Source organism: Bubalus kerabau, chromosome 16, assembly GCF_029407905.1.
Source record: "Bubalus kerabau isolate K-KA32 ecotype Philippines breed swamp buffalo chromosome 16, PCC_UOA_SB_1v2, whole genome shotgun sequence".
Classification (NCBI taxonomy): domain Eukaryota; kingdom Metazoa; phylum Chordata; class Mammalia; order Artiodactyla; family Bovidae; genus Bubalus; species Bubalus kerabau.
Window position 1 is genome coordinate 22,091,074 of NC_073639.1, and position 17,795 is coordinate 22,108,868.

Here is a 17,795-nt window from a genome sequence, read left to right on the forward strand (position 1 = left end):
ACAAAGTTTTGATATGCTGGTGGGCCCATCTTCATTTTCTACATGTGTGGTTTAACCAAACTGTGTGTGTATGTTTTCAGTTTACATATTTCAACAGTTCCAATTTAAATGCAAAATTCAAAGTGTTTACAAAGCCTGGAGAGTAAGATGTGGAAAAGTTGTGGGTTTTTTCTCACTTCCAAAGGATATGAGTCTGCAGAAATTGTGCTTTCAGGTCAAAAATTTGCACTCTCTTCCTTTATTGTCTTCAATGCACAAAACAATTAAAATGTCACAATACGAGTCACTATAAATGATCAGAATACTAAAAAGTAAAAAGACCATAGAATCACGGCATTGTAAGATAGCAATCCCATTATACCCGAGGAAAAAAACAGAGGCGGAGAGCTACCAGGGCTGCGGTAGGATAGCCAGCGAGTGGTGGAACAGGATTAGCGTTGACTGGCTCTGGTGTCTTCAGTTCTTTGCTACACGACCTCCACTGCGAGCTGCCTTAGCCAGAGTCAGAGAGAGAGCTAGTGATCCCAGGCTGATGGTTCTCAACGTGCTCTGGGCTATTCACACTGCCCTCTGGGATGCAAGAGGTGCTCGTGTCTTCTCCCCTTCTATTCTGGAAAAACTAGTGTTTTAATACCTTTATTTTTCTCTATTACTCATGGTCTCTGTAACTGCCTTTGTACCCACACACCAAAAAAGTCCCAATAAAAAGCTGCTTGAAGATTCAGGCTGTCACTTTCTTTAGAAAAATTACAGAGAGTCCTTCTCCTGATACTAAAAAAGTGTTATATATGCTCACAATTCCATTTCCCTAAGGTTCCTGAAGACTCATGCCCATTTTCCAGATGAAGAAAGTGAAGGTCATCAGTCTTGTGCCAGACCGTGACTGCACGTCAGGGTCCAACAGCAGCAGGCCCCCAGCCCCGCAGGACAGGGGGTGTGCAGTGGAACCCAGCCTAGGTTCTCCAGTCATGACCATGACCACTCTCTCCCCTATCCAGGGGCAAGGTATTCTCCAGGCACTCATCTCTGGATGGTTTCTTGAAAATGACAGATTTTTTTTTCTTTTTACTTTGTAAAGTCCATTTTCACAGCCAGCTGTGTCTTGTGCAATTAGTTGATGACTCTCTTCTCTGGCTACTTTATGTGTTTGCTGACTTCCTCCACCATCTGTGGCATTCCTGCAACCAATGAAATGGGCTCAGAGCCTTTTCAGCACCTGTCTGGAACTCCCCATCACGAGAGAAGCAATCTTAGAGGCAAGTGATGGAGGTGGTAGATGGAAAGCCCCAGGCACAGACAGGTCAGGTTGCTTTCTACCCACATGAGTAGCCATGACTTCAGCATGTGCTTCTAAAACCAGGGCTCAGCATACATCCACTGGTGTTAGGATACTTGCCCTCAGAGCAAATTTCAGGAAATCTAAAAGGTATGTTTCTATAAAGCCATTTCAAAAAAGAGAGAGAATTTTATTTCTTTTAATGGAACAAGTGGCACTGTCTAACCTTGAGAGTGGAAACATCTCCTATAAGCATTTGCACAAAGGAAGGTGAAATGTTAGAAGTGCCTCAGTTTCTTGGCAATATCGATGTCCAGGTATTCATCCAGAAAGCTGTTCAAAATCCCCACGGCACCTAGGACAGTCAACAAGGCCAAAACCCCCAGACTCAGCCGGAAACCAGTGACCCTGTGGGCAGATATGAGAGAGACAAAGGTGATGAATAAACGGGGTTACAGGGAGGAAGCCCGGGAGCCTGGAGCAGACCTCTCCTATGAACACTGCCCAGAACTCCCGTGCTGTTGCACTTGAACATTTTGATTCATCAAATAAATTAGAGAAGATGCCTAGCTCCTTTGAACATTCAAAGAATCATCAAGGCTGGGCAGGATTATTTCCTTGGCAACTTTGGGGAGATAGGGCAAAACGTTTGCAAGGATTTAAAGTGCAGTGGTCAAAGGATGCACACTTAGAGCACAGCTTTACCCCTCCAGTGTTCTGCCTCACACCTAAGTGTGGAGGCCTGGGCAGGCGGCGTGCGCAGCGCGTGCAGCTTTTCTGTCATCACAGCCATAGGTGCTACACCACAGGAACAGGGAGCTAAGACAGACCATCCTGCGACCTTCTGTCCAAATACACAACCCTTGGGTGCTCCCTACCTTTTTTTAGCAGCTTCTGCGTATCCCCAGAAATACTGGTGACGGGAATAGATGTACACCAGACCCAGACAAGTAGCAAAAACTAGAGAGAGAGAGAAAAAAAAAAATAGCAAAGACACAGAACATGATGGCAGACTCTCAAAACGTGGTGTGAAAACTGAGGCAACGCTCATGAAACGTGTATCTGACAAAGGCTTGTGTGTGGAATGTATAGAGAACTCAGACAATTCAATAATGAAAGAAAAACCATTTTTTAATGGGGAAAATACTTGAATAGAAAATTCACATAGCAATATAAGCAAGTGTACCAATAAGCACATGAAAAAATTTTTAACGTTATTCAACATCATTTGATATCAGCAAAACTGCAATTTAAAACCACAATGAGGGGACTTCTCTGGTGATCCAGTAACCGGCTAAGACTCCATGCTCCCAATACCAGGGGCCAGTGTTTGATCCCTGCTCAAGAACTAGATCCTGCATGCTGCAACCAAGACCCAGATCAGCCAAAAAAAAAAAAAAAAAAACTTAAAAAAATGTTCCCTCTCATTTAAAAATAAAGCCACAAGGAGATGATACCACTGCACACCTACCAGGGTGGCAAAAGTTTCAGAAGACAGACAGCACAAAATGTTGGGGATGTTAGAATCCTCATACATTATTGGTGGGAAAGCAAAACAGTACAGCCGCTCTGGGAAAAGATCTGGTAGTTTCTTAAAACACCAAACATTACTTTTTGACCCAGCAAGTCCTTCCTTTCCTGTGTATTTACCCAAGAGAAATGAAAGCACATATCCATAAAAAGACCTGTTCAGAATATTCACTGCAGCTTTATTCATCACAGCCAAACACTGGAAACAGCTGGGAATCTATACACAGGAGAATGGATAGCCGAACCGTGATAAGCATACAATACGGAACCCCACTGTCGATGAAAAGAAACGGACAACTTGCAACAGCATGGAGAATCCAAAAAACATTTTGCTGAGTGAATGAAGCATTATCTAAGAGTACATACTATATGATTCCAGTTATGGACACTTCTAAAATAGGCGAAACTAAACTAGGATGAAGAGCATCAGAGCACTGTTTGCCTCTGAAAGGGACGGGGAAGAACCTGAGGAAACTCTCTGAGTGGTAGTCATGTTCCACATCTTGACAGGGATCTGAGTGAGACAGGTTTACACACTTGTCAAAACTCATTAAATGGTACCCTTGAGATTTGTGCGTTTAACCAAATACACATTTTACCTAAAAGAAATGTGGAATGCAGGGTGATGTTCCGCCATCTTGTCCAATAAAAAAACAATTTCGGTATCTTTCTTGTACTAGGGACCCTCTCTTTTCCTCAGCAAGTCACAGATGCAAATTGCCAGAGCCCTCTTGAAAACACTAGAAGTCTGTTTGTGGGACTCTGGTATGATGGATAAAATTAAATTCATAATTTTATTAGGTCACAAACTTTTTGTTTGTTTGTTTCTACTACATACTGTACCAAGTATCCTTATTGTAAGGTTTGAGGTTTGCAGTAAAAAAGACATAAGCTCCCTGCCCTTATGGGTTTATCAGCAAAGACAAAGGGAGAAGTACAGACTTGAATATGCTGTGAAGGAAACAAAGGCGGGGTGGGCCAGGGGGAACAGGGGGCTCACCTTTAGGAAGGGGTCAGGGAGGGCCCCTCTGAGGGGTGCTGTTTGTGCTGGGCCCTGAAGGATGAGAAGGACAGGGTCCAGCAAAGAGCTGGAGGAGAAGGGCTGGCAGGGCCACATGGCCTGTGAGGAAGGGGAGATCCTGAGCGCACCGTGCTTCTTGAAACTCCCTTTCTAAGCAACTGCTCCCACAAAGTCAATGAGAACTGGTCAAGGCAGTAATAGGCCACCTAACTCTGGATGAGAAAGAATGAAAATTGCAACGAGATACCCAAGAAACCCTTCCCTGACAGGCAGGCAGCCTCATTCAGCCCATCCAGTGAAATCCAAAGGGTCAAATGGCACAGGCCGAGTGCCATCGCCAAAAGGCTCTTTTCTCATTAGTTGTGAATGTGGTCTCACCGGACAAGAAACGACCCTTCTTGCCCTTAAGGGGTAAAAAAAAAAAAAAGGTGAATTGGAATAGAGTTAAGTCTTTCTCTGCAGGATATTTTATCTGAAATTTCTCAGTTGACAGTAAAAAAAATTGTGACAGGGTTGGTGGCTCAGAGGTTAAAGCATCTGCCTGCGATGCGGGAGACCTGGGTTTGATCCCTGGGTCAGGAAGATCCCCTGGAGAAGGAAATGGCAACCCATTCCAGTATTCTTGCCTGAAGAATCCCACGGACGGAGGAGCCTGGTGGGCTGCAGTCCACGGGGTCGCAAAGAGTCGGACACAACTGAGCGACTTTACCTTGCCTTTGAAAAGCAGCTGAATTTTGGTTGATTTAAATCTTAACAATCAAATGTCAAATGCAAATAAGGCCATGAGAGTTATCAGAGAAAAAAGAGATTGAATTTCTCCAAAAAGGTAGTTGGTGCTAATCTGACCTGTGAAAGGGCTAGGCAGAGTTTCAGTAAAGCCCTCAGCTCCCCAAGGATCCCCCATTCAAATAGAAAATGGATATTTACAAAGTTTCTACATCCAGTAGACCACATTCTTGGAAACTCCTAAGAAAAAGTACATGGGTCGTTGGTCAAATACCTATAAACCCTGCTCTGAACTTGAAAGCTAATTTTCTCCTATACTGGTGAAAGCTAAGGTGGACAAAACACTTAACCACTCTGTACTTCAGTTTCCTCACCTATAAAGCAGAAATTATGGAACCTACCTCATAAGAGGTTTTTAATCCTATAAGTGCTACATAAGAGATAATATATGCGTGACACCTAAAAACGAAGCTTGGCAGGGACTTCTCTGGTGGTTCAGTGGTTAAGAATGTGCCTTCCAATGCAGGGGACATGGGTTTGATCCCTGGGGAACTAAGATTCCACATTACATCAAGGCTTCTGAGCCTGCATGCCCCAACTACTCAAGCCCGTGACTACTCAAGAGCCTGTGCTCCACAACAAGAGAAGCCCACGTGCCACAACTGGAGAGAAGCTCCCACACACCACAACTGAGACCCCGAGCAGCCAATTAACTAAAAAAAAAAAAAAGTACCTGGCATGAAGTAAGTACTCAATAAATATTAGCTATAATAATTAGCTGCTACTGCTAAGTCGCTTCAGTTGTGTCCAACTCTGTACGACCCCATGGACTGCAGCCCACCAGGCTCCCCTGTCTCTGGGATTCTCCAGGCAAGAACACTGGAGTGGGTTGCCATTTCCTTCTCCAATGCATGAAAGTGAAAAGTCAAAGTGAAGTCCCTCAGTCGTGTCCGACTCCTAGCAACCCCATGGACTGCAGCCTACCAGGCCCCTCCGTCCATGGGATTTTCCAGGCAAGATTACTGGAGTGGGGTGCCATTGCCTTCTCCGATAATAACTAGGGTAAACTGTTAATTCTGTGTTCTGTTCCTGCAGATAAATTAGAATTTATAGAGTATTAGACTTGAAGCCAAAATCACATGTTATCTTCATTCTGGAGTCCCCCACATCTGGTTTGTTCCAAGTTTTTATTAAAAAAAAAAAAATCACTGAATTAAATTGAATGAAGCCAAAGTTAGCCTATCTGTAGCACACTGCTCTTTGATGCAAACAGACAGTGCTTCTTTTGCTTAAAACAATTTCCAGGATCCATAGATGTGTAGGTGAATATTTGCTACTTAATGGCTGTAAGGACCACAGGCATCATGAGAACAGAGTTGTCTTTTAAACTTACCTTGGTTGAAATACCATCCAGCCATCCACAATGTGATTATGAATATTGGGTAAAACTCCACACAGTTTTGCCTGCAGGAAAAAAATAAAGATGTAGGTTATTCTATGAGAAAACTATACACCAAAGCAGTGAGTTTTCACCTAGAGGTAAATGTCCAGCCTCTTCTTACAAAAATAATACAAGAATTAACCTAAAGAGCATAAGTGTCCTTATAGGTAAAATTAGTCTTTCAAGTGAATGAGTGAGTCACTTAATTGTATCCGATTCTTTGGAATCCATGGACTGTAGCCTGCCAGCCTCCTCTGTCCATGGAATTCTCCAGAGAAGAATACTGGAGTGGGTAGCCATTCCCTTCTCCAGGAGATCTTCCTGATCCAGGGATCGAACCCAGCTCTCCTGCATTACCAGCAGATTCTTTATCATCTGCACCTCTAGTGTTTCAAGGTTAGACTCAAACATTTTTCAAACCTCAGAGCGGGGCCAAGAATCACTCTTCTACATGTAAGTTGCCAGAAGTAGAATTATAGCTCTTTTCCAAAAGACAGGCCTAGAGATGGTTCCAATTCTGAGCCTAAAGATCATTCTGTATCTTGTCTAAATAACCCAGTAAATAGCTCATTCATATTAAATGGATTTCTTGCCCAGAATTCTCTTGCATCCAGTGCCTTCCATTTGAGTTGCTCATCGTATTAAATGGTTTTCAAAGAAATCCCCTAAAACCTCCTGAAACAAATGAAGCATATTTCATTCCCATTTTATGGAGGAAAAAACTAAAGAGTGAGAACCCAAGCTGACGATGCCTCCCAGAGAATCAGAGGAAGTCTGTGTCATCTCCAGACCCCAAAGCTCTGTCCTAATGTCAAGTCAAATTGCTTCTATTCATAGAAGACTTGGGTGGAAATTTTGATACTATTTTAAGCAAAAGGGAATCATTATCTGGGAACTATAATTAATTCGTCTGCACCTAGCAAAAGGAAAAAAGATGAATTATATTCATCTTCCTTCCTGTGCTATGCCCCCAAGTGATCTTGGTTAGGTTAGCTGAGCTCTCTGCTGACAATATCACAACGAGGTAAAAGAAAACTTCAATGTAATGTGTAATAAGGTCTTGAGTCTATCCTGGTGGAAGAGTCATCGTCTACAGGATTAGAAATGATCCTACATCCTTCCTTTAAGGATGGATGTAGGATCCTTAAGCCTTAAAGCTTGAGTATGTAAGGTTACGAGGCAAACGACCAAGAAACAGTTGATCCTTGTTCTTAAAGGCTGAGTCTTCTAACCCAGGTCACCTTGAATGATTCTTTTTTCTCTCTCTCTCTTTTTTCCCTCTTCTTTCCTCAATGTGGGCAGGGGGGAAGTGTTTTGTTTTGGTTTGTTTTCTTTTGTGACCAAGATGCTAACATGGGAGGCTCTTAAACTTCCCTCCTTCTGCAGGTGCAATGAATGTGTAGACACACACAGAGCAACTCCCTCTGCAAGAAATCCTGAAACCAGCTGAATGACTCCTACACATCAGGCCAATATGAAAGCAGCCATAGTGGGAGTTCCCTGGTGGCCTAGTGGTTAGGATTCCAGGCTTTCACTGCTATGGCCCAGGTTCAGTGCCTCGTCAGGGAACTGAGATCCTGCAAGCTGAGTGGTGTGGCCAAAAAAAGGCCACACTGAAACAAGCAAAAGAAGCTGAGACACACTCTCCTCACCCCTATCACAGCATCATACGTTCAGGAGGAAATCCTCAACCCCAAGCTTCTCCCTGAGGAGCAAAGGGGTTAGACTGCACATCTCGCACTCCAAGTTTAAAGACTTCTGCCTGAGGGCTGATTTCCCCAAAATGCAACCCCACAGGGTTTGCATCCATGAGACCTACAGGACTGTAGCAAGCAAAGAAGCATTTCTTAACAGAATGCATGAACACTCAGTACAGCTAACCATCTGGGGCTCAGTGCAGAGGAAGCAGGCAAAAAGTCATGTCTCCAGTCTTCCTCTAGAGAGGGTCTGCCTCCATACTTACAAGCTGATGCCTGGAGACCCTGCTTCTAGTTTAGCACATATCCAGGGGCTAGATGAGATCCTCCCTGGTGCCCATGGGAGCTGATGGGCACTTCCCTTACCTACTGCCTTCAATTCACTCCATTGATAAAACGAGATTGCCAGCATCGGTCCAGAAGGAGTTTGCACACACATCTAGCACCCTAGCTTTTGCTGTTGCTCCCTAAGGGACAGGCCCCCAAACTACTCAGCTCTGATAGCCAATGAGGCTTGCATTCACAGGTCCTACAGGACCATCACAATCAATGAAACAGTTCTAAACTTGGTGGGCCAGAAGCGGGTGGGAAGATATATTCAAAGTGTTGGGAAAAAAAAAACAAAAAACTGCCAACTAAGAAAACTCTACCCTGCAAAGATATTCTTCAAAATTGAGGCAGAGATAAAGAATTTTAGAAACAAAATCTGAGGGAGTTCATCACCACTAGACATGTAAGAGATGTTAAAGGGAGGTCTTCAGAAAAAAACAAATACTATATGATATCACTTATGGGGGGAATCTAAAAAAGTACAACAAACCAGTGAATATAACAACAACAACAAAAACCATAGAACTCATATAAGAAGACTAAGGGGAAAATATCCTTGACATTAGCCTTGGTAATTATTTTTTTGGATTTGGCACTAGAAGCAAAGGCAACAAAAACAAAAATAAACAAGTGGGACTAAATCAAACTAAAAAGCTTCTTCACAGCAAGGATGTCACCAACAAAATGAAAAGGCAATCTGTAGAATGGGAAAAAAATACATGCAAACCACAAATTCGATAAGGGGTTACAACCCAAAATATAGAAAGAACACATACAACTCAATAGCAGAGAAAACCAAACAACCCAATTTAAAAATGGGCAGAGAACCTGAACAGACATTTGTCCAAAGACGTAAATGACCAACAGGTACATGAAAAAGTGCTCAACATTGCTAATCATCAGCAAAATGCAAACCAAAACCATAATGAGATATCACCTCACACTTCTTTAAATGGCTATTATCAGAAAGACAAGGAACAAGTGCTGGCAAGAACTTGGAGAAAAGAGAACCCTTATACACTGTTAGTGAGAATGTAAATTGATGCGACCACTATGGAAAACAGCATGGAGATTCCTCAAAAAATTAAAACTAGAACTGCCATATGATCCAGCAATCCCACTGCCAGGCAAATATCCCAAGGAAATGAAATCACTATCTTGAAAAGATATCAGTATTCTCATCTTGATTACAGTGTTACTCACAGTAGCCAATATGGAAACAATCTAAGTGTCCAGCAGTGGATGAATGGATAAAGAAATATGATATATTTACACACAATGGAATATTATTCAATCTTTAAAAAGAAGGAAATCCTGCCATTTGCCACAACCTAGGCAAACCAGCAGGGCATTATGCTAAGTGTGATAACCCAGACAGAGAAAGACAAATAGTCCCTGGTACCACTTACATGTGGAATCTTAAAAAAAAAAAAAAAAAAAAAAAAAGGTGATCTCACAGAAACAGAAAACAGAATGATGAGTGCCAAGGCCTGAGGGTGGACAAAATAGGGAGAGTCAAATAAAAGGGTACAAACTTTCAGTTATTAAGGTCAGAGTGAAAGAGGAGAGTGAAAAAGTTGGCTTAAAACTCAATATTCAGAAAATTAAGATCATGGCATCTGGTCCCATCACTTCATGGGAACTAGATGGGGAAACAATGGAAACAATGTCAGACTTTATTTTTTGGGGCTCCAAAATCACTGCAGATGGTGACTGCAGCCATGAAATTAAAAGACGCTTACTCCTTGGAAGGAAAGTTATGACCAACCTAGACAGCATATTCAAAAGCAGAGACATTATTTTGCCAACAAAGATCCGTCTAGTCAAGGCTATGGTTTTTCCAGTGGTCATGTATGGAGTTGGACTGTGAAGAAGGCTGAGTGCCAAAGAATTGATGCTTTTGAACTGTGGTGTTGGAGAAGACTCTTGAGAGTCCCTTGGACTGCAAGGAGATCCAACCAGTCCATTCTGAAGGAGATCAGCCCTGGGTGTTCTTTGGAAGGAATGATGCTAAAGCTGAAACTCTAGTACTCTGGCCATTTCATGCGAAGTGTTGACTCATTGGAAAAGACTCTGATGCTGGGAGGGATTGGGGGCAGGAGGAGAAGGGGACAACAGAGGATGAGATGGCTGGATGGCATCACTGACTCGATGGACGTGTGTCTGAGTGAACTCCAGGAGTTGATGATGAAAGGGAGGCCTGGCGTGCTGCGATTCATGGGGTCGCAAAGAGTCGGACATGACTGAGCGACTGAATTGAACTGAACTGAACTGAGGATCTAATATGTAACATGGTGACTCTAGCTGATAACATTTTATTGTATCATTGAAGTCTGCTAAGAAAGTAAAACTTTGGCCACCTGATGCAAACAGCCAACTCACTAGAAAATACCCTGATGCTGGGAAAGATTGAAGGCAGGAGGAGAAGGGGACCACAGAGGAGGAGATGGTGGGATGGCATCACTGACTCAATGCACATGAGTTTGAGCAAGCTCCAGGAGATGGTGAAGGACAGGGAAGCCTGGTGTGCTGCAGTCCATGGGGTCGCAAAGAGTCAGACACAACTGAGTGACTGAACAACCACAAAAGAAAGTAAAACTTCAGTGTTTTCACAAAAAGAGTAAATATGTAAAGGGTAAGAGATGTGTTAATTAACTCAATGGGGGAAATTCTTTCACAAATTATGTGTGTGTCAAATCATCACGTTGTGTACTTTAAATATCATAGAATTTTAATTTGTCAGTTATACCTCAATAAATCTGAAAAGAAAACCTCTAACAGAAAAAGAACAAAGCATAATTATAAAGTGTAATTCCTTCCTCATTCTCCATGAAATCTACAGGAAATTGCAGATGGGTCAACTCAACCTTATTAGTTTTTGACTCAACTACATGAGAAAAAACTCCCTGATAATCATTCAACCATCTCTAAAAAAAGCTGGGTAAGAAAGCTGCATAATTAACTGCATAACTCAGTGCTCATATAAAGCCCACGGCTGGTGCAGAGTTAGAAGCACGAGTGGACCTTTCTAACCCCTCACCGGCAGTGACAACAGTGAAGTCACCCACTCAACTCGCAAAGCCAGGGGAGCAATCGTCAGACCCCTGGCGCATCAGAAATGCGGAATACAAATGTCAAAAGCTTTCCTCTTCATTGTCTACTGCTGCCTTTAAAGTCTCGAAAGACCAACAGAATGACCTGAGGAATGTCTCATCCAGAGTCTGACACTGACACCCTCACAAATCCTTGCCACAACTTTCTCACACTTAGGGAGAAACAAGAGATTTGCCTTTCTGCCCGTTCCCCTCCCTGGGACTATTTTGCTTGTGATGATTGCTTTTTCACTAATGTAGGTCGCTGCAGGAGTTTAAACAAGAAGACACTTTATAAATGCGAATGGTCAGAATAATTACAACTATGTTAAAAGTCACTTCCTTTTCCTCAGCTAAATCCATGGACCTGTCTCCGTGAAGCAGAAGAGAATAATAGCAGAAGAATGCTCTATTTTCCACACTCGTTGGATGTTTCTGTGATCCTTTTTGGAAACAAAACACAATGGTCCTTTTATCTAGAACCTTCCCTGGTGGCTCAGTTGGTAAAGAATCTACCTGCAATACAGATCCAAGTTCAATCCCTGGGTTGGGAAGATCCCCTGGAGAAGGAAATGGCAACCCACTCCAGCATTCCTGCGTGGAAAATCCTATGGACAGAAGAGCCTGGTGGGTTACAGTGCTTTTATAGTTCTTCTATCTAGTCTTGTAAAACACCTTGCTGTGCTGTGCTTAGTCGCTCAGTAGTGTCCGACTCTCTGTGGCCCCATGGACTGTAGCCTGCCAGGCTTCTCTGTCCATAGGATTCTCCAGGCAAGAATAGTGGAGTGGGTTGCCATGCCCTCCTCCAAGGGAGTAAAACACCTTACGATATTCCAAATTTAATGGTTAAGTTTTTCCACAACACAACTCAAAATTAGCCACAATGAGATTTTTTTTTTTTTTAAATCACCCTTGAAAGCAGTCCATTTTATTCTTCATAAAAATCTCAACTATTTAGAAGGGTTTTTTTTTCCCACTGCACTGGTGGTCCTGGCTGGGCACGTGAGGTAGAGCAATGGTGTTATATAAAAGCATCCCAGCCAAGCCCAGGCTACTCTGTAGAGACAGAACCTCTCGGGTCTGGGGCCCCTGCGGGCATCCTTCCACACGTGCTGAGATGTACCAGCACTTTCGTGTGTCATCTACAAGAGGAAGAGGGCCTCTGAGCAAGAAGGGGTGAGCAAAGAGGAAAACAAACATATGTTCAAGGGTCTCCCGCACACCCACCCAAGCCAGGAAACCAGTTTCACCCCTGAGTGGAGACCAGGCTGAAAGCTGAAGGACGGTCTTCATGAAGGACTGCTGAGACTCCAGACGCCGGCAGCGCTGTGCCGCAGATGACAGGAGTGGCAAAGAGCCAGGGAGAGCCGCCGCCCCACCCTACCCACCCCAGACCACAGAGCACCCAAGAGCAGTCACGGAAGGCTCTAGAGCCTGGGAGGGGTCCCGCCCTCACAGGACGGGGGGCCTGGGACACGGCAGTGGAACGGCCCCTCCCGTCAAACACCAGCCAGCAGGGCTGACCCCGCCCACAGCCCTGGAGCTCCAGGGAGCAACCAAGACGATGGGGAAAGGGGTGCTGAGGCCCAGAGGAGCAGGGGCGACGGGCAGGCATGTGAGAGTCACTGCGTCAGTGCTCCCGGAGGGCAGAGCCTGGAGCATTGGGGCACCTTATCCCTGCACCCTCCTCTCCTAAGGAATGAGACTTGGCAGTGAATCACTGCTGGGCTCGCCCTGACCCCATATCCCAGGTGCGTTCATCATACTTTTCTCCTGGTCCCTCCTTTCGGACTTGCCCTAAGCCCCGAGGCTTTGTCCATGTCCACTATCACCTTTCAGATTGAAAAGAACTTTCTGCCAGCCAGCCTCAGCTGTGTGCATGCAGTCATATCCGACTCTGTGCGACCCCATGGACTGTAGCCCTCCAGGCTCCACTGTCCATGGGATTCCCCAGGCAAGAAGAGTGGAGTAGGTTGCCATTTCCTTCTCCAGGGGATCTTCCTGACCCACGAATCCAGCTCGACTCCCCTGTGTCTCCTGCATTGGCAGGCAGATTCTTGACCACTAGCGCCACGTTTGATAGCCAGCCTGGGAGCCCGCTATTTCTAACAGTTGCTGCCTGCTGAAGACACCAGGTATTGCTTGGCCCTAAAATAACTGGAATCCCATTCTAGCTGCTCAGTCTGACTTCTCGCATCCCCTTCACCATGTGACCACATCCTTGACTACCAGCACATGCAGGCCTCCGCAGACCCCACAGCTAGGTTAAGTGGTCCATGCCTGGATGTGTGCCGGGACAGCTCATTCACGGTGAGCCGTCCACAGACGTTGTTTAACTCAGGGGGACCAAGCTCTGAAAATGTGTTCTTTGCAATCCTATCGGTGACTAATTACAGTCACATTGACAGGAAAACCAAAATGAAAATAATTGATGGTCTCTTTTTGGACATGAAGCCAGATCTATTATTACAGGAGATTCTCAGGAAAAACTCCTTATGGACAGAAATGGGGCAGAAATCGGCTGGCAGCAGCTGTGTCAGTTTCCCTTTGCACGGGAGCAGAGTGGTTCTGACCGCTCCTGGGCTGCCCCTCTTCCAGCGCATCCACTCTATGGGAAGACACATGTGTCCACTATATTCCCTGCTGAGAGTCCTTTTTGCACTACAATCCTGTGTGCTTTGATATTTAGTTAAGTTCAGTTCAGTTGCTCAGTCTTTGTGACCTCATGAACCACAGCATGCCAGGCTTCCCTGTCCATCACCAACTCCCAGAGTTCACCCAAACCCATGTCCATTGTGTTGGTGATGCCATCTAACCATCTCATCCTCTGTTGTCCCCTTCTCCTCTGGCCCTCAACCTTTCCCAGCATCAGGGTCTTTTCCAATGAGTCAGCTCTCCGCATCAGGTGGCCAAAGTACTGGAGTTTCAGCTTCAACATCAGTCCCTCCAATGAACACCCAGGACTGATCTCCTTTAGGATGGACTGGTTGGATCTCCTTGAAGTCCAAGGGACTCTCAAGAGTCTTCTCCTACACCACAGTTCAAAAGCATCAATTCTTCAGCACTCAGCTTTCTTTATAGTCCAATTCTCACATCCATACATGACCACAGGGAAAACCATAGCCTTGACTAGATGGACCTTTGTTGGCAAAGTAATGTCTCTGCTTTTGAATATGCTGTCTAGGTTGGTCATAACTTTCCTTCCAAGGAGTAAGCGTCTTTTAATTTCATGGCTGCAATCACCATCTGCAGTGATTTTGTAACCCAGAAAAATAAAGTCAGCCACTGTTTCCACTGTTTCCCCATCTACTTGCCATGAAGTGATGGGACCAGATGCCATGATTTTAGTTTTCTGAATGTTGAGCTTGATATTTAAGCATCCCACAGAAAGACGAGGGATGAGGTTCCAGGCAGATGTCACCCTGAGCCTCAGATCCCACCTGGGGTAATAACAGAAAGAGTCTTTGCTGGAAGGACAGTAGGGTGACCAGCCATCCTGGTGTGCCTCCCACCAAAGAAGTTTTCAGAACACAGGTCTTTGATTTAAAAACCAGGACAATCCCAGCTAAATTGTCCTGGTTTGCCTGGAACTAAGGGATTTCCTGGGACACAGAAACAGGAGTGCTAAAATTGGGGAAGTCCCGGGCAAACTGGAAAGAATTGGTCACCCTAGAGGATGGGCCGATGGAGTCTGTGGAAATTGAATGGTCAAAGCCACTGAAAGTTCTCATGGTCCATCCCCAGCTCCAAGGGGTTCTGGACCTGGGACCTCAGGACACATGACCACTGCAGATCACTGCCTGGACCCAAGGGCTGGGAACAATGAACATAGATCTGAAGTAAGGACTGTTTGGGCCCTGTCTCCATCATCATGTGTAGTTACTACAAAGCTCACCACATATTGGGTTCTGGCACAGTGCCTAAAACCCCAGTCTCTGACTTTTTCAAATTGCACAACCCTGATCAAATAAAAATATCCACATGTCCTGCAAGAGCAGAGAGCGCTGGCTGACAACAAGGATGGTACAACATTGGTGCTATGTGGTAGCTGCCTGGTCAAGGATACACTTTCCAGCTTCCTGGGATTTTGATGGGGCCACTTCTTGCCAATGGAAAGAAATTAAAATAAAATATATCACTCCTGAGCCAGATGGCCAAGTAGATGGTATGCCAAGCCCCCTTGCCCCACACACTGGTTGAAGGGAGAGAACTCTTGAGCACCTGGACAGAGACAAAACCCTTGGATGGAAGAAGCCTTGGCCCTTAAATGATCATGTGCAAAGCCACCCAACCAGGAACACCCATGGAGGCTTTGACGGTGAGCAAGACGTAAAGTTCCATTACATTAAACCACTGGGAATATGGGACTGATCCACCAGCACAGCTAATACATTCGACTGGAAAAGAGTATCACACACATTATAAAACACATAGAAATTAAAAGATGGTATTTTAAGAGCAAATATAAATAGGAGCTCCAATATTTTCCTCACTCCCACAGCAGATCCCTCACTGCGCCCCCTCAGTGTATATACATCACTTGGGAAATCTCTGGCCTCAAACACTTCTGAATATTTCTGCTGTTTGAGAGATTTCTCATGAACACTCAATGTGAATTTTTGCCTATGACAAACTTGTTCCTAGAAAAATCGGAACCATTTGCAAAGGGGAAAACTTGAACAGTCAAGAGAACATTTCTAATTCCATGCTTACAATGTGTGTGTCTTAGTCATCAGTCGTGCCTGACTCTTTGCAACCCTGTGGACTGTAGCCCACCAGGCTCCTCTATCCGTGGGACTGTCCAGACAAGCATACTGGAGTGGGTTGCCATGCCCTTCTCTAGGGGATCTTCCCAACCCAGGGAGCAAACCCAGGTCTCCCACATTGTGGGCAGATTCTTTACCATCTGAGTCACAAGGGAAGCCCTTATGCTTAAAGTATTTTTATTTTAAAAAATAAAAGGCAGACAAGGCAACTTAAAGGCGGCTTCCCTTGTTCAAGATTTTTGCTGCTCCTCTTTATCCTTCTCTCGTTTTGATGACTTGTTCTGAAACTTCAGTAGGTTGCACACTGCCATAAGCTACTTGCGCTATTAATAGATGATCCAGCCTGGCAATGGCACCCCACTCCAGTACTCTTTCCTGGAAAACCCCACAGATGGAGGAGCCTGGTGGGCTACAGTCCATGGGGTCGCTAAGAGTCGGACATGACTGAGCGACTTCACTTTCACTTTTCACTTTCATGCATTGGAGAAGGAAATGGCAACCCACTCCAGTGTTCTTGCCTGGAGAATCCCAGGGACGGGGCAGCCTGGTGGGCTGCCGTCTATGGGGTTGCACAGAGTCAGACACGACTGAAGTGACTTAGCAGCAGCAGCAGTAGCAGCCTTGATCTGCTGGCTTTTGACCACAGCAACAGGTCAATATGCTGAGAAAAGATTTGGGAATGAGAGGTTGTCAGAGACATCTTTTTATCTAGATCTATAACTATCTAAATTGTCGCTTGTCAAGTAACTGCTGATATGGGGACCCCAGAGGGAGACTGTTGCTGATGGCAGCGGGGCATGAATCCTACCATCCCTTCAGTGCTGCTAAGGAACAGCATGGGGAGATGCGGAGTGAGGCTTGCATTTCATCCAAATTCTAGCTGCCGCTTATCCCTTGGGGCTTCCCTTGTGGCTCAGCTGGTAAAGAATCGGCCTGCTAAGAGGGAGACATGGGTTTGATCCCTGGGTTGGGAAGATCCCCTGGAGAAGGGAAAGGCTACCCACAGTATTCTGGCCTGGAAAATTCCATGGACTGTATAATCCATGGGGTCACAAAGAGTCGGACACAACTGAGCAGCTTTCACTTTCTCTTCCCCTGACTGCCTGAGAGTCACCCAGCTTGTGGGACAGAAGCTGTTTGTCTGCTGGTAGTATGGACTAAATGTTTGTGTCTTTCCAAAGATTACATGCTGAAGCCCTAAACCCCTAGGGTGCTGTATTTGAAGTAAGGAAGTAATTAAAGTTAAATGAGGTCCAAAGGTGGCATCTTGATTCAATGGGATTGCTGTCCTTATAAGAAGAAACACCAGAGAGCTCTCTGACACCAGCAGACTCTCTCCCTCTCGCTCTCTCTCTCTAATAAAGAAAGGCCATGTGAGGACACATCAAGCCAAGAGAAGAAAGCTCTCAGCAGAAACAGAAGCAGCCAGAACCTCAATCTTAGACTTGCAGCCTCCATCACTGTAAAAAATAAATACCTGTTACTGAAGCCACCCAGACTGCGGCATTTTGTTTTACCGTGGCCCCTGGTGACAAATACAGGTAGGCTTTAGAGGAGGATGGAGTTTGAAAAGCTCCTCATGTAGTCATTCTCTCATCTCGGAGATCTCGAGCCCTTTATAACTCAGTGGATAAGTACAGCTTGTGCTTTCAGCTAATGTCTAAGATCAGTACACTTCTAAGGAGGATGGAAGTGTGTTTATTGCCTATTATGTATCATTTTTGTCATTCCTACCAAAGAGCTGACTCATTACTAAAATCTTATTGTTACAGAATATTTGAAAAATTACTATTTTGTGATTTTCCTTTTTCCCATGGTTTTTAGACAAGCATTATAATCAATAATTTTAATTTTTAAATTTCAGGTTTAGAATTCAAAGTGACTACAAGAAATGGCAAAAAAAAAAAAAAAGAGAG

At 44.6% G+C, this 17,795-nt stretch overlaps 1 protein-coding gene across 4 annotated transcripts in view; it reads right to left on the minus strand.

Moving 5' to 3' along the window:
• Positions 1-222: 222 nt before the first annotated feature.
• Positions 223-17,795, minus strand: part of MGST2 (microsomal glutathione S-transferase 2) — a 36,572-nt gene continuing 18,999 nt past the window's right edge. For 3 of the 4 annotated variants that reach the window (XM_055550337.1, XM_055550336.1, XM_055550338.1), the window contains exons 3-5: positions 5,947-6,017; positions 2,155-2,236; positions 223-1,684 (exon numbers count right to left, since the gene is read on the minus strand). In XM_055550337.1, the coding sequence (XP_055406312.1) occupies positions 1,555-1,684; positions 2,155-2,236; positions 5,947-6,017 (283 nt within the window). In that variant the 3' untranslated portion in view covers positions 223-1,554. The remainder of the gene's footprint in view (positions 1,685-2,154; positions 2,237-5,946; positions 6,018-17,795) is intronic. The other variant, XR_008703485.1, reaches the window with a different exon arrangement.